The sequence below is a fragment of the Scyliorhinus torazame genome, chromosome 12 (genome assembly GCF_047496885.1).
Source record: "Scyliorhinus torazame isolate Kashiwa2021f chromosome 12, sScyTor2.1, whole genome shotgun sequence".
Taxonomy (NCBI): Eukaryota; Metazoa; Chordata; class Chondrichthyes; order Carcharhiniformes; family Scyliorhinidae; genus Scyliorhinus; species Scyliorhinus torazame.
Genome location: NC_092718.1, coordinates 15,272,585 through 15,289,168, shown reverse-complemented (window position 1 = coordinate 15,289,168; position 16,584 = coordinate 15,272,585). Strand labels below are relative to the sequence as shown.

At 43.0% G+C, this 16,584-nt stretch overlaps 1 protein-coding gene across 2 annotated transcripts in view; it reads left to right on the top strand.

The window, feature by feature from the left end:
* Positions 1-15,981, top strand: part of aagab (alpha and gamma adaptin binding protein) — a 67,630-nt gene extending 51,649 nt beyond the window's left edge. The window contains exons 5-10 of one of the 2 annotated variants that reach the window (XM_072470442.1): positions 1,684-1,767; positions 8,917-8,999; positions 10,947-11,031; positions 11,124-11,228; positions 12,120-12,169; positions 14,511-15,981. In XM_072470442.1, coding sequence (XP_072326543.1) covers positions 1,684-1,767; positions 8,917-8,999; positions 10,947-11,031; positions 11,124-11,228; positions 12,120-12,169; positions 14,511-14,588 — 485 coding nt within the window. In that variant the 3' untranslated portion in view covers positions 14,589-15,981. Of the gene's footprint in view, positions 1-1,683; positions 1,768-8,916; positions 9,000-10,946; positions 11,032-11,120; positions 11,229-12,119; positions 12,170-14,510 lie in introns of both variants that reach the window. The other variant, XM_072470440.1, reaches the window with a different exon arrangement.
* Positions 15,982-16,584: the final 603 nt, after the last annotated feature.

Below are 16,584 nucleotides of genomic sequence, written 5' to 3'. Positions count from 1 at the left end.
CTCATAGCCAATTGAAAAAAAGAGTCCAGAAATCAGTCTGTTCTTTTAATTTTAAAGTACCCATTTCTTTTTTTTTCCAATTAAGGGGCCAATCCATCTACCCTGCACATCTTTGAGGTGTGGGGGTGAGACCCACGCAGACGTGGGGAGAATGTGCAAACTCCACACAGAAAGTGACCCGGGGCCGGGATCGAACCCGGGTCCTCGGCGCCGTGAGGCAGCAGTGCAAACCACTGCGGCCCATATCGCCCCCAGAAGTCAGTCTTTACTCGGTTTTAGATTTGTTCACAAGGTGAGACATTAAAAATGAATACTTCTAACTGTACAACCCAGCACCAATATAAATACGTGTCTTTTATGCTCTCTTTAGTCAACAAGTAACCAATTAACCAAATGCACAAATTAACAACCGCTTGAAGGTGCACTCAAGTTCTCAGAACAACATTAAAACTACATACGATTTGGGGGGGTGAAAGTGCACTGCAGCCTCTTGATACACTTTTTAGTATACCAAATAAACAGAAGAATTAAAAGACAAATTAACTAACAGCCCCTTAATGAAGCACTGTAATAAAAATGAAAACTTTAAAGGAAACTTGTTAACATTAACCTTATGTTGTGCGATGATGAGTGTCTCTTTAAATGTACACAAGTAATTATCTAAGGAATGCCCCTCACCTGTACATAATTAATCTTATACAATTAACAGCAAAACATCAAAAATAGGCCACCATCTTTGGTACTGGTGTGTGCTTTCCTTCAAAGATCAGTGATTGGCACTCAGGAATGCAAGTTCTGGACTGTAACCAATCACTGTTTGTCGATGTACCATTTGTCAACGTTCTCTGTTGATTACTCTTTGTCTACTATGTACGTACTGTGTACGTTCCCCTCGTCTGCAGAAAAATACTTTTCCCTGTACTTCGGTACATGTGACAATAAATCAAATCAAATCACCTGCTCTCCATCTCTTTCCTGGTGTGAGAGAGTTGAGACTATGTGTGACAACTTAATTGCTGCCTTTGTTGAGATTAACTAATTTAACGCTGATAGATGACCCCCATTTTTGCAGATGAAAGGTTTAGCCATGTCTTTGGAAGGGTGTCAAATGTACACGAGAAGAGAGAATTGGTGGATGAGCTGATATCGCTGGTGCGAGCGACATCTATGAACTAATTACTTTGCTTGGCTGTTCCCTATTTTAAAACGATTTGGAAGTATTGTACCTCTACAAATCTTCCCATAGGAGGGACTATATAGCTTTTCCTGATGTTGATACATCTTAAGACTACCATAATAGTATTATAATGGTTACAGAGCAGCTAGCCTTCTTACCTGGGAAGTGTGTCTGAGTACGGTGTGGGGCTGACAGGAAGGGGAACATAAGGTTTTTTTAAAAATGGTAACACAATGAAGTAATTTAAATCATGCATCATTGCATGAACATTTCAAACCGTCCAAGGTGTCAAAAGTGCAGATCCCAGATGTCAATTGTTTTTACAATATATTGTCTTGCAATTGTGAGTAACTTGATATATCATTTAGTTGGGTTAATTTCTGTCGGTCATTTTTAAAGCACTCATTCTATTGGACATTTTTCCTTGAATTATATTTTATCTATGCATTCCCATATTCTGTGAGCAATATATCTTCATTAAATATGACCTATTGGTGTCCATACAGATGACTTCCCTGAATCCACTGGAGTAACAAGAATTATTCAAGCCTTGAATGCAAATGTGTGGTCAAATGTTGAGATGAAAACAGGTATGAAACAGGTTTTTTTTTTTTAGGGTTAGCAGTTCTTATTACTGTTGCTAAATGGCACTCTTCATTCCATATCAAACTCCTCAGATCTGGCTCACTATTCTGTTCCAATATTTGAATAGCATCCTTATTGCACTAGTGTGATAGAAAACCATAGAATTTCTGCAGCGCAGAAATAGGCCATTCAGCCCATTGAGTCGGCACTGACCCTCTGAAAGAGCACCCTATCGAAGCCCACTCTCCCACCCTATTCCAATAACCCCACCTAACCTGCACATCTTTGGATTGTGGGAGGAAACTGGAGCACCCGGAGGAAACCCACACAGACGGGGGGGAAATGTGCAAACCCCACCCAGTCAGTCACCCGAGGTCAGAATTGAACCCTGGCACGGTGAGGCATATTACGATCGCAGATCAGACTGCAACAGTGGCTAGGATGCTGGACTAAACAAATTATTCTCTCCAGGATTTAGTGCATGAAGAAATAGGGCTTTGGTATTCTAAAACAAAACTTTATTATAAATACAATATTAAACTTTTTAACTTCACACCCGAAGAGCAACATACAATTACCCCTTAAAACAATTACTCAATTTCCCATTAAACAAAAAGAAAAGAAACGTACAGTTCTCGATCCATAAAAATTAGCGGGGCCTAGAGTAATACTTGCTTGACAAAACAGATTTGGTTCCTGTTAGAACCTCTTCAGACTCTGCTGAATGTCTTCAAAAAGATGGCTCACCTGGCGTGTTTCAGCTTCTTCCATGTCCTCAGACAAGACTGCTTTGCTTTTACAGATTATTACTCTTTTAGAACTATCCTACTGTGAGAGTGTTGTGGACTCCGTTTCAGGCAGATCAGAATTCACCTCTTCTCGTTCCCAAAACTTCTCCAAACCTCAGTGCCTCTCTGCATTCCTAAGCTCTCCAAAACAAATGATTTCTGCAGGCTGCAAAAAGCACATTAACTCCCCAGGGACTTCCCAGTCAACCCACATTTCGCTGGTCAATTTCACCTGTTTGCTGGAAGCAAAACAAAATCCTATTTAAAACATGCCCACTGCAATCAGACACAATATAACCCCGGGTGTTTAACCCTTAAATTGTCCCAATAATTAGAAGCCAATATTCCTAAAATCCTCAATTCGCCCCCGTGCTGACCACTGCCACCATGTTGACAGATTGTAAAGTCAGCACTTGAGACTTCCTAAATGTAGTTCACTTTACTGCTAAAGGAGAACGTCCATCCCAAAAGTGAAATAGCAGGTCCTAACTGACTGCAGCACTCAGTTCTCCTGTTTAAACAAATATCTACTTTTGAGGTAATAGAAATGCGTGTTACCATACCGATATGTAAGTACTAAGATGGATTGAATAGCATTCTACCATTACAGTAGTACAGTAACTGTAAATTACTGATGGGTATTGCTTGAATAAGCTTGATTTTAAAGACATAAGATCCAAGATCTAACAGCTTAGACGTAACTGACGTTACGGATGTTTCTGATCAGTGGAACTGCCAGCCACATATTGGGGGAGGTAGGCAGCGAGAGCTGTGAAGAAGCACTGCTGCAACTATATTGCGGTTCTTTTGCTGTCACTGGGTCAAAATCCTGGAACTCCCTCCCTAACGGTACTGTGGGTGTACCTACACCACATCGACTGCAGCGGTTCAAGAAGGCAGCTCACCGCCACCTTCTGAAAGACTGTTCGGGATGGGCAATAAATGCTGGCCTAGCCAGCGACACCCACATCTCGCGAAAGAATAAAAAAACTAGTGAACTATTTTATTGAGCCTGATAACCAGCTGATAGTAGAATCCTGGAACTAAATGTTTGCCATACCCTGTGGTGATATACATCACTAAGTACACAAAGGGTTAATGTACATACACTACACCTAGCTAGACACTAGAGGGAACACCAGAGACATGACACACAGTCAACCAATAGGTCAGTAAGATAGGACACAACCAATGGGCAGTCACGATACACACAGAGGTGACACTACCACAGGAGGGCATTACACCAACCCATATAAAAGGACACATCACACATGCTCAGTCTCTTGCCAGTGGAGACTCTGAGTGGGTACAGACACAGGGTTGATTGAACATCACTCCCACCACGTGGATGGTAGCAGACTGGTTTGTCAGTCTGAGTAGCTATAGCAGGATTAACAGTAGTGTTGAATCCAAGTAGGAGAATTGTTAATAGTTTAATAAACGTGTTAAAGCTATCTCCAAGTCTGAACCTTCCTTTGTCAGAGTGCACATCAAGGAAGCAGCTTATGCTACGACAAGAGCATAACAAAACATGGTTCCAGGAGTGGACTGTTAAATCCATATAGTTTCAACTCAGCGAACAGTGACGACCAGCAACAACAGCCAGGCAAGATGATGTTTGGGATTCCGGTTCCACAGCGGCTCAGGTGCCACGGAAATCTCAGTGAAAACTGGCGTTGGTTCCGGCAGAGATTCGACATCTACCTGGTAGCGTCCGACCTAGATGGCGTGGCGGATGCAGAGAAAATAAAGCTTCTACTTACCATCGCTGGTCCAGAAGCAGCTGAAATCTTCCAGACCTTCAAATAATCAAAGGGGCAAAACAAGAGTGATTTCCAGGCAGTCCTGGACAAATTCCAAGAATTCTGCAAGGAACATACAAGAAGAAAAGGTAAAAGAGGCGCCAAAACTCACCGCGAGGTAGACTTATAGCAACGAACGGCAGTTTTGAATTGCAGCCATCTTGGAAAAGGTGCTGCACATGCGCAGTTGCGCGAAGAGCGCACAGAACGGGAAGGTCCATTTGCGCATGCGCGAGAAGCCGCGCATGCGCGAGAAGCCGCACATGCGCAATTGCGAAAAAGGCCCCAAGTAAAGGAACAGCGATCTGCGCATGCGCAATCGCTTCCTACGCACTATGTCACACGCTTCATGATGTCAGAGGTCCCGGAACACGCCCGCTTAAAGGGGAAATGTCCCAAAACACGAAAAAAAAAATTGAAAGCTTCAAAAACAGATTATTTCACCTGGAACGAAAGCACAATGCCTGAAATTCGACCAGTAGCTGAAAGTAACCTCGGCAGAACCCTGCAACAAGCAGTTAGCATGCCCAAAGAGATGATATAGTCCTTGAAGACTATGACACAGACCTTTCTTCTTTGGACATTGCAAGCCCAATGCCAGCTCCGACACAAAACGTGATGATATGGTCTTGGAAGACAACGACTCTGATGAAGCTTTCACCTTGGGAGGCTATCCCAGTACGAAATCCAAACCGCAACTAGGCGTGTTGCACATTGACGACCCCGACGGCGAGTTCTTCGGATTGGGGAATCTTCAGCCCAGCATATACGACATCCCGACTCGTGAGTGCAGGATGATGCTGCGGCCTGACACCAAGAGACAGCGAGCGGTACAAGTCCACAGAGAGCGGCCTGCTGCCACACACAGTGGTCCACGCACCGCGAAGGGTCCCCGACTCCACACAAAGCGCTGAAAGACTCCACAGCGAGACAACTGCACGTCTCCACACAAGAAGTGACTCCAGTGACACAAGCCTCCACAGCGAGCTCGTGGATAGACCCCACGATAGAAATAACACAAGACTCCACAGCGCAGTCCTTGCATGAACAAGAAGTGACTCGAGTGACACAAACCTCCACAGCGAGCTCGTGGACAGACTCCACGATAGAAGCAATGCAAGACTCCAGAGCGCAGTCCTTGCATGAACAAGCCTCCAGAGCGCAGTCCTTGCATGAACAAGCCTACGAGGGTCTAGCAACCTCCTCTGAGCAACCAGCATTATCGAGCATGACAACCAACTGATAGTGGAGTCTTGGAACAAAATGTTTGCCATACCCCACACCCTAAATATCTTGTTGATGCTCACCTTGAATTTAAAAACTATTTTTTGGTGTTGTAGCAAGAACAATGCTAACTCTGGTCAGTTTATTTGCTGAGATAATGACTTGCAACCTATCACATGACAGGTTTTTTAAAGCTGAGTGTGTGTTATCTTTCTTGTTGGTTTTTCTGACCAACAGAATGAAATTGCTGTGAGAAGAATCTCTTTAAAGTTCTTTTCTCTTGTTGTTGGTAAATATAGACACTGCACGACCTCTTTATAGTCACAAGTAGGCTTACATTAATAATAATCATCTTTATAGTCACAAGTAGGCTTACATTAACACTGCAATGAAGTTACTGTGAAAATCCCCTAGTCACCACTCTCCGGAGCCTGTTCGGGTACACCGAGGGAGAATTCAGAATGTCCAAATTACCTAACCAGCATGTCTTTCGGGACGTGTAGGAGTAAACCTGAGCACCCGGAGGAAACCCACGCAGACACTGGGCGAACATGCAGACTCCACGTAGACAAAACCGGGAATCGAACCTGGGACCCTGTGCGACTGTTTTCTAGTCTCTGACAGTGCTGGCTTATGCTAGCAATACAGTTCCAGAGAGCTCATCCCTCCAGTATCTCAAAAAGGTTGGGGCCTGTATGTGAGCTATGACAGGATTGTCTGCAAGCTTTTTGTCTACTGGCTGGCTCCTATTTTCCTCTTCTCCCTGCCCACCCACAGCATTTTTATATGGCATCCTGTGCTGCAGAACCTGGTCCTATCATCAGTTGAGTAGTCATAAATCCTATCTGACTTTTGGTTCCCCTTTTCTTCCCCTGCCCTCCAATTCCATCGGGTTGATATTGTGTTGACTGGAATGACATTTCAAATCAGTTTGCTTTGTTTTCACAATGTCTCTGGCACCTGGTGCAACCTGCTAATGTCAAAGGATCCTTTTTTTTCAAGCTGTGCAGAATGGGCTTGAGTGATCCTCTGATGGCATTCCCAGTTCCAAAAGCCCAATGTCAACTTGTTAAGATGATATAAATTTCTGGTTGCCTTTCATAAATGTGTAGGAAGTTACTTTTTTTTAATGTTGACAGTGGAGAAGCATCCAAAGATGTGCAGGTTAGGTAGATTGGCCATGCTGAAATTGCAAATGTTCCTCAGTGTCTAAAGATGTGCAGATTAGGTGGGGTTACAAGGACAGGGCAGGGTAGTGGGCCTGAGTAGGGTGCTTTTTCATAGGGTCAATGCAGACTCGATGGGCTGACTGGTATCCTTCTGCACTGTCGGAATTCTGTGGATAGAATACACTACCAGATTTTCAGGTTATGACACATTAGTACAAGCATACAGAATAGGAGCAAAAGCTGGCCTTTCAGATCCTTGAACCTGCTCCGCTGTTCAATGAGATCATGGAACTCAACACAAAAAGATCAGCCATGTTCCCATCTACCCCCGATAACCTTTGATTCCCTTGCTTAATAAGAGTCGAACTACTTCTGCCTTAAGAAATATTCCGTGACCTGCTTGCACCGCCTTCTGAGGCAGAGAGTTCCAAAGTCGCACAAACCTCTTGAGAGAAGAAATTTCTCCTTATCTCTGTCCTATAAGGGAAACCCCTAATTTTAAAATCGTGCCCCCTAGTTCTGGACTCACCCACAAGAGGAAATATCTTTCAACATCCACTTTGTCGATACTGTTCAGGATCTTGTATACTCAATGGAGTCACCCCGCACTCTTCTAAACTTCAATGGAAACGAGCCCAGCCTTTCCTCAAAAGGCATCTCTCTCATTCCAGGCATCAATCCAGTAAGCCACCTATGAACTGCCTCCAATGCATTTGCAACCTTCCTTAAATAAAACCAAAACTACACACAATATTCAAGATGTGATCTCACCAATGCCCTGTATAACCGAAGCAGAACATCCTTACTTTTATGTTCAATTCCTCTCGTAATAAAGGATAACCTTCCATTATCTTATTTGATTACATGCTGCACCTTTTGTGACTTGTGGATGAGAACCCAAAGATCCCTCTGCACCTCTGTATTCTGCAGTTCTCCATTTAAGTAATATCTTTTTTTATTCTTCCTGCCAAAGTGAACAATTTCACATTTTCCCACATTATACTCCAGCTGCCAGATTTTTGCCCACTCACTCAACCTATCAATATCGATCTGCAAACTCGATGTATTCTTCACAACATTCTTTCCTACCTATCGTTGTGTCATCTGCAAATTTAGCTCCCAACATCAATCACGACTCCTCAGGTGTTCAAGCAGTCCCCGTCCAAATGCAGCAAGATCATGGCAACATTCTGGCATTGGCTGATGAGTGACGAGTAACAGTCACACCAGGCAATGACCATCTCCCCTTGAAATTCAAGGGCATTACCATTGCTGAATCTTCCACTATCAACATCCTGGGGTTTGCGGGGGGGTGGGGGGTGGGGGGGTGGTACTGGTTACTGTTGACCATAAACTAAACTGGATTAGCCATTTAAATACTGTGGCTACCAGAACAGTTCAGAGGCTGGGAATCCAGCGGACAGTAACTTACCTTCTGACTCCCTAAAGCCTGTCCACAACCTACAAGGCACAAGTCAGGAGTGTGATGGAATACTCTCCACTTGCCTGGATGAGTGCAGCTCCAACAAAGCTCAACACCATCCAGGGCAAAGCACTTGATTGGCACCCCATCCACCACCTTAAAACATTCACTTCCCTCACCACCGATGCGCAGTGGCAGCAGTACGTACTATCTACAAGATACACTGCAGAAACTCACCCAAGTGTCCTTTGACAGCACCTTCCACACACTTGGAGGACAAGGGCAATAGATGCATGGGAGCGCCACCACCTCGTAGCTTCCCTCTAAGCCACACACCATCCTGGCTTTGAACTATATTGCTGTACCTTCGCTGTCACTGACTCAAAATTCTGGACTCCTTTCGAAACAGGATTGTGGGTGTACCTACACTACATGGACTGCAGCAATTCAAGTAGACAGCTCATATCCCTCTTCTGAATAGCATTTGGGATTGGTAGTAACTGCTGACCTTGCCAGGGATACCCACATCCCATGAATAAATAAAAACAAAACAGCTGACTTGAATGTCTTGATCTCTGGACGGGACAGTGGTGGCTGAATCTGAAGTGTGGTTATTGGATCACTGCACCCCTCAGTAGACATTGACACTCACAAGATTATTCATATGTTTTAAACGTGAAGTATGCATTTGGTAATTAGTCTTTTAACCGGACACAAAACACTTAGCATGCAGTTTCTTTTCTTTTAGACCGGCCACAGGACTTTGGAATTCTGAGTAGTTTAACTGGTGTGCTTGAGAATTGTGAAACCGAAGCAGAAACTCAGGTGGAAGTAAGTGCCTCGCTAATTAAATATCGTTGCCTGGGTGTGATTTCAAGTTGTTGAAATCCTGTCAAAGGTTTTCAATCAATGTCCTAAAATGGTTTCAGAACTTAAAGATGAAATGACAACCTTCAAAACACTCCCTTTATATCTTTATAACCATTGAATATAGAGGGAGGATGGCTGTCTTGATCCATTTTAGATATTTTATGTCGGTGTTGGTGTAACAATAGTGCCTGCTGATTACTGGGGCTACACAGATGTTGAGTGACAGCAAGTGTGGCAGACGTTTCATGTCCTTGAATGAAGAATTATGAAAAATGTTGCATTGGCTTCCTTGAAGGATGCAGAAAAATAGCCCCCACGATGTTGATCCTGGATCACCCAGCACCTTCTGTTTTCTAGAATAGGTTCCTGAAGCATCGCGTGTCATTGTTGCCCTTGGTGGTTTCATTAACTGTTGGAATCAGTTTAGTGAGGCAAAATCTCATAGTTTCCTCCACTTGCTTGTGTCACATGTTTCAATGGGCAAAGCCATTGTGTTATATGGAAAAATTGCATGAGAGGCCTATGAGCAAACACATTTCTCATTATCCTACCACGCGATTAATGCCACAAGATCCCAAGTTGCATTTCAAGTCCGTGCTGAGTTAGCTGATCTCTGTTGGAATGTTACAAATTGGCCATTGAACCCTTGGAACATTCAGCCAAAGTTCCCACTTCTAAATGATATCCAGTAACTAGCTGCTTTAAAGCACTAGCACATTGACTTTGGGTGGAAATCAGATTTGGGTGCAGCTGTGATGCTCCTTGTGTACAGCAGTTTGCAAAGGCTCATTGTCTAAACACACGAGACTGACCACTTGGTTAAGATATTAAATAATAATAATTGCTTATTGTCACAAGTAGGCTTCAATGAAGTTTCTGTGAAAAGCCCCTAGTCACCACATTCCGGTGCCTGGTCAGGGAGGCCGGTCCGGGAATTGAACCTGCGCTGCTGGCCTTGTTCTGCATTACAAGCCAGCTGTTTAGCCCACTCTGCTAAACCAGCCCCAGAATGATGTTCACTGTACAGTAATTAGCAAATGTCACCTGGTAAATAATGCTGTAACTAACAATTGTGTCTCTTTGTTACCCATAGACGGTCAGGATAAATTTAGGGGCCGCACAGAGGTTAGCACTGCTGCCTCACAGCACGAGGGACCCGGGTTCAGTTCCGACCTCGGATGACTGTGTGGAGTTTGTACTTTCTCCCCGTGCCTGCGTGGGTTTCCTCCAGCTGCTCCAGTTTTCTCCCGCAGTGCAACGGTGGAATGGTCATGCTAAACTGCCCCTTAGTATCCAAAAGGTTAGATGGGGTTAGGGAGATAGGGCAGGGGCGTGGGCCAAGGTAGGGTGCTCTGTTGAAGGGTCGGTGTAGACTCGATGGGCCGAATGACCTCCTTCTGCACTGTCGGGCTTCTCTGAAATTGTAATAGAGATGCTGTCGGTGTATGTGGCGACCTGATGCATCTGAAGTTTATGAAGTTTCAGCCAGTGATAGAAGCCCAAAACCAGGTGTCATAAATATAAAATAGTCTCTAATAACTTTGATTAAAAACTATTTTAACCAAAATGTGGTTCGAATGTGTGGAGTTTGCAACCACGTTGAGTAGTTGAGGCAAATGGCATGGATGCCTTTTATGGGATAAGCTCGATGAACACATGAAAGATAAATGAATAGAAGGATACATAAATAAGGTGAGATGAAGTAGGCTTATGTGGAGTATTAATTCCTGGATGGATCATTTAGGCCAAATGACTTGTTGCTGTGGTTTTCATGCTATATAGGTATACTTACCCAGGAATGGCTGTGTGCCACAATATCAATGCCCAGATGAGAAGGGTGCAACATGATGAACTTAATTATTGTGTAGTTTTTAATGAACCGTTCTGCCACAATTCTGTTTAATACAGTACCAGAGCCTTCTGGAACCTGATGTGGAATCTCATGCAGAAGCTAGTGACAGGGAGGCAGCTCCTCAGCCAGACAGTGTTATAGGTATGGAAATCCAATTCCTTTCTTTCCCCCAAAGTATGGCTTCTTTGTTTTAACGAGTGGTTTGGCTGATGATCTGTTCGTTTACCTAGCAGATCCTATGCTACATTTGGATATCCAAGAACTCGCCACCCTTACCACCGGCGAAGTTGACTGTGAAAACTTTGAGCGTTTATTTGAGAAGCTGAAGGAAATGAAAGGTGAGTTTAACACCTGGAAATCAGTTTTCTCAAAGACGATGGAAATTAACCTCACCAGCACCTTATTTCCACTGCTATTGTGTTTGCCTTCGGTTGAGTTGTCACACTTCTGTCCGACAAGAAATTGGGATTTTGGTGTAATAAAACATACATATAAGCTTTAGACTGTGACCTTTCCCCTCCACCTTGACCACTTTTTTCTAATCCAACACATTTCATCCCAGTGGGGGACTGGGCCACCTGTCACTTCTTTAGTTTTGCCTTCACTGAGCACGAACCATTGGCCTCCCATTAACACATTGTTATTTTACTTTTATGGCACTAACAGCACCTTCTCTAGCCCTTCACACTACTGTTAATGCTTCCTCTGGCATGCCCTATACATTTTTGTTGCAATCTCTCCCAGCTCCCAACTATCACTGACCACCTACTCTGCTCTAGATGCTTCCCCGTTATACAGTATATAATCCATCACGTTTCACCCTCTCTTTAGCTCTGAAGAAGTCGAATGGACTCGAACATTAACCCTTCTCTCTCCACAGATGCTGCCAGACCTGCTGAGTTTTTCCACCATTTTCTGTTTCTATTTAAAGATGTGCTACTTGAAGCGGGCTGAAATTTACAATTTCAACACTGTGATCAGGATGAATGAGTCTAACTGGGCATATTTAATGACAAGACGATACTGTTTTATGGTGGGCTACAATGCCTAAAGGAGTGTCCTGTTGCTAAGATCTAGTTATGGTTCTCTGCTGCCTTTTAGAGGGGGGTGGATAGGGAAGAGGAAGATAAGATTTGTAGCTAAAGTGTGCATTGCTAGCATGACTAATAGTCTGGGAATCCTTCCAGCTCATTGTTTAACATGAATAATTCTTTGTTTTACATTGACAGACAAAGCAGCAACATTACCTCATGAGCAAAGAAAACTACATGCAGAAAAGGTAGGGGCCTGCAAACTGTAAGCAAAACCCTAAGTCTTTGTACATTTTGACAGATCTCCTGTGGCATTGCTCATGGAGTGTCAGGAAATACGTCAACAATATTTATCTGAAGCTAAAATATGACTAAAGTAAAATGTTGCACATAAAATGTGCAGTGCACGCAAGACGTGATCTCTGGCAGACATTGAGGGAGGCTGTTGTCAAACTGATCTTTGAGCTATGTAATCTAATCTCACTCCTGTTCACTCCCCATCTCCTTTAATGTTTTCTTTTCAGGCTACCTAATTCCCTTGGAAAATAATTCATTGACTCTGCATCAACAACTGTTTGTGCAGAGAATTCTATCACTTTGCTAACTTTCCCTTGAACTCTTGTGCTTAATCTTAATGTTATGCCCCCTCGCTCCCAACTTTTGGACTATTACAAACAATTTATTGCTAGTTACCTGATCGTGGCCTTTTATAATCTTTAAGAACTCCTCTTAGGTCACCCCCGAATCATCTTGACTCTAAAAAGAAATGGTCTAATTTCTCAAGACTTTCTTAATTTCAACCCCTGATCTCTGGTAACATCCTCGTTGAATCTGTGCAGCACTGCTTCCAATGGAGATGCCAAAACTGTGTACACAGGCTCTTCAATAAACATTTGGTGATTTTTACAATAGTTAATTACCTGATGGGTGCAGCTATTTGGTATTAATGCCAATAACTAGAATAAGTACATAATAAATAGGAGTAGGCCATTTGCTCTCTCAAGCTTGCTCGGCCATTGAATAAGATTATGGCTGATCTGATGTGACTTTGACACTACTTTCCTGCCCACTGACCCCGTAACCTTTCATTGTTTGATGATAAGCTGTCCCAAGTTCAGTGGGGGGTGTTGTCCTTGATCGAGATGATTATCTTGATAGTCAATTGAGAATCTAAGTCAGAAGGGGTCCAGATCAAGTGGTACAGTTCTCTGGTCAGATCATGTGCTACATCCAGTTCTGTCACCAAGCCAGAGGGGAGACATTCACGTGCTGGAAGCAGTGCAGAGCAGAGGCACGACGCTGATCCCTCATGCCAATGGTCTTGCATTACAGAGATGTATTAGAAAAACCTGGGATGAAAATAGTAAGGTGAACAGAAAGAGGTGAATCCAAAATCTTACTGTTTAAAAAAAATAATGCAGGGGCAGAGCAAAGGGATGCAGGTTAAACTAGTGAAGGGCAAATTGAGGACTGATCTGCAAATCCTTGTTCAACAGTGATCAACAAATCACTTGCAAAATCCTACCAACTGTCCTGGCTTGAGACAATTCACACCTCTTTAATCTGTGATTATCCCTCTCTCCAGTTGTGCCGTCTGGACCTGTAAAGACTTAATTACCTGCACAGCCTTGCATTCAAAGTATCATCTTGCATCATCGGCTTTGTCTATATATGTGTTTGTGTAACCTACCTCTTCACTCACCTGAGGAAGGAGCAGTGCTCCGAAAGCTCGTGATTCCAAATAAACCTGTTGGACTTTAACCTGGTGTTGTAAGACGTCTTACTGTGATCAACAAATGGAATAGGTTCCCGGATAGAGTAATGGAGATGCAAACTCTGGATGTGTTGAAGAAACAGTTAATGGGCAATGTCAGGATCTTTCTGTATAGTTGAGGAGTTTAAATGGACAGAGTGTCCTGCCTCATCCTTAACTATCTTGTGATGAGAGACTACTGCGTAAAACATTATGAATAATGAATAGCCAAATACTAAAGTTTTCAAGATGCCAAGGGGTGTAGAAAACATTGGAAATCCATAGCTGGTGCATCTAAAAGAATTGGATAATGTTTTAGGATCCTTATATGAAACTTTAACAGTAAAGTACCCGTTACTATTTCCAGCACTTTTAACACGCATTTGCAGTTTGTCCTACCCATCTCCAGTGGAGAGTTCCTAAGTTTTTTTTCATTCCATTTCTTGTCTCTCTTTCCCCCGACACTCAGAAAATTGAGTGTTTGTGTGCAAAGTACCCAGATAAGCCCCAATAGCATTTACTTGAAGTTAGTAATGTTATCATGGAGATCCACCTTTTGAAAGCTGACAAAATCGATTTTATTGAAGGTCTGCTGCAGTGGGTCGAGTGAATTGTTCGGCCAAAGTGGCTAAAGAATTTACTGACTTGCACCAGCTCTTAAAATAAATTTGTTTCAAAACATAATGGGTAATTATTTGTAGCTTCTCTCTCTTTCTCACGCTGCCCCCTTATAACAATGTCTCATATTCATCCTGTTTATAGTAAAGATGAGCAAGTTTGCAGATTGCAGCCGGGGATGTTTTGTATTCACACGTCTCGCCCTATTCATTTGGCAGGTTGCTAAAGCTTTTTGGATGGCCATTGGTGGAGATCGAGAAGAGATTGAGGAGCCATCTGACGAAGAGAATGACTAAGCGCCTGGCCATTTTGTGGTTTTTGCAGATGAAAGATTTTATTTTGTGTATGAGTCAGTGTTCTGCTTGTGTCTCTGTAAACATTTCATTCCCAGGGTTGCCGGGTCAAGGTTTTTCATGCAACGCACCAAATTCCATGTTTTGCGTCAACTGAATGATAAGATATGGATCTTCATCTGTTTTTTCCCCTTTCTTAACTGTACTTATTTATTAGACTATACATGTGAGCTAAGAAGTCCCCATGGGAGGAAGCATTGCCCCCGCCCTCTTCTGGACTATGTCACCCTCCAAGATCCTGAACATTGGTTACATAAAACTGGCATTGGTTTGACTACATTTTGAGCTTTCCATGCCTAATACACTTAGTCCCACCCAAAAGCTTTGCGCTATTTTTACTAAGCAGATAGGATTTTGTCTCGAGCAGCTGTTCCACTCATGATGGATGTTTATTGGAGTAACCAGGGCCACACCAAAATCAAACACCAAGAATACAGTGTCTTAAAATAATTTTGTTACAAAATCAGCATAAAAGCTCTGATCAGCTGATTCCTTTGCACTGTAGGCAATGAACGTAGTTAGTAACTATGATCAAGTGCTGTCGGAAAATGTACACATTTCTGTGTTGAGAAATGTGTAGAGATTAGCACAAAATAAACCAATCTAGAATAAATTGAAATAAATGTCTTAATTTCTTGTATATACTTATGAGAATCTTCCCCTATAGAACTTCGCTACATATCAGGCCCAAACGCACATTGTGCACTTATTGTCATACGATTCACATTGATATTTTTAGTGACTTTCGTTGGAAAAAGATGGGAGGTGTAAGCAGACAGGAGAATTACACTGCTGCCGATCAACTCTTTACATTTCAATGCAGCAGGAAACACAAACCTCTCCCACACAGATAATCATTTTAAAAGTTGGCTGCTTTAATGTTAGAATCTGTTCCCTTAACAGGTAACCCTGGTGGAAAATGGCATTCCAATTGAGAAATGCAGTGGGTACATCAAGTTGTGAACCTCTCTCACCTATGCCAGCCGCTTTCAAATCCACTCCAGACAGATGGCACGAGTGTCTATTCTGTCTGCAGAGATACTGAGCAATCCATTTGGCTACCTGATCCAGTTTCCTGTGGCCCCGATGCCCATAGCATGAAATCCCATTCTAATTTAGTGCCAAGTTGACTTAGAAGCAGCGGAAGAGGTGGGAAATGTGGCAAAGAGAGAGATGTACTTGAGGTTGGTGCTGCGGTACAGGGTTAGGAGCTAGACTCTGCTTTTAACCTGATGATATGTTGTTCCATTTCCCCAGTCTGACAACTTTCTCCTCTTGAGGAAAATAAGTCAGAATTACATCAGAATTTCTCAATAAAGCAAATCACAAATGCTAATTTTTAGTGTATGGTGTAAAAATTACGTTTTTTTAATATATCCTTGCTTGCGGTTCCTGACTTGAGTTTTTTTAAATATGAAAGATTGTCCCCTAGCAAAGGAGGGAAAAGAATCAGACAGGGTTCCTGCTCCAGAGTGTGGACAAGCTGAAACCAGATCAGACTTGGTTTGGATTTCCTCTATTGACTGCTGTTCTACTTGCCCATTGCCCTTGTTGACCTGCATTGGCACAAATCTAAAACCCCCATCTTTGTGATTAGATCTCCCCTTGGGCTCCCCGTCTATACGAGTGACTGCCTTCGGATGTTTGAGATGTAAAAAGGCTCCACATAAATGCCAGTCTTTGTTCACATAAAATTGGTCTGCATAATATTTTAATACTGTGGTTAACTCAGAAAAGGAATTTTATACAAATCAGTATGCGATAAGACGACTTGAATACCTGCCTGTGTATTTGAGGGAGGTGGGAGAGGATTCTTAAGGATGGCGGGTAGGTGAGGAGCTGATCTATCAAAAGGAACAGGTCCCAGGTTCGATTCCGGCTTGGGTCACTGTCTGTGCGGAGTCTGCACGTCCTCCCCGTGTCTGCGTGGGTTTCCTCC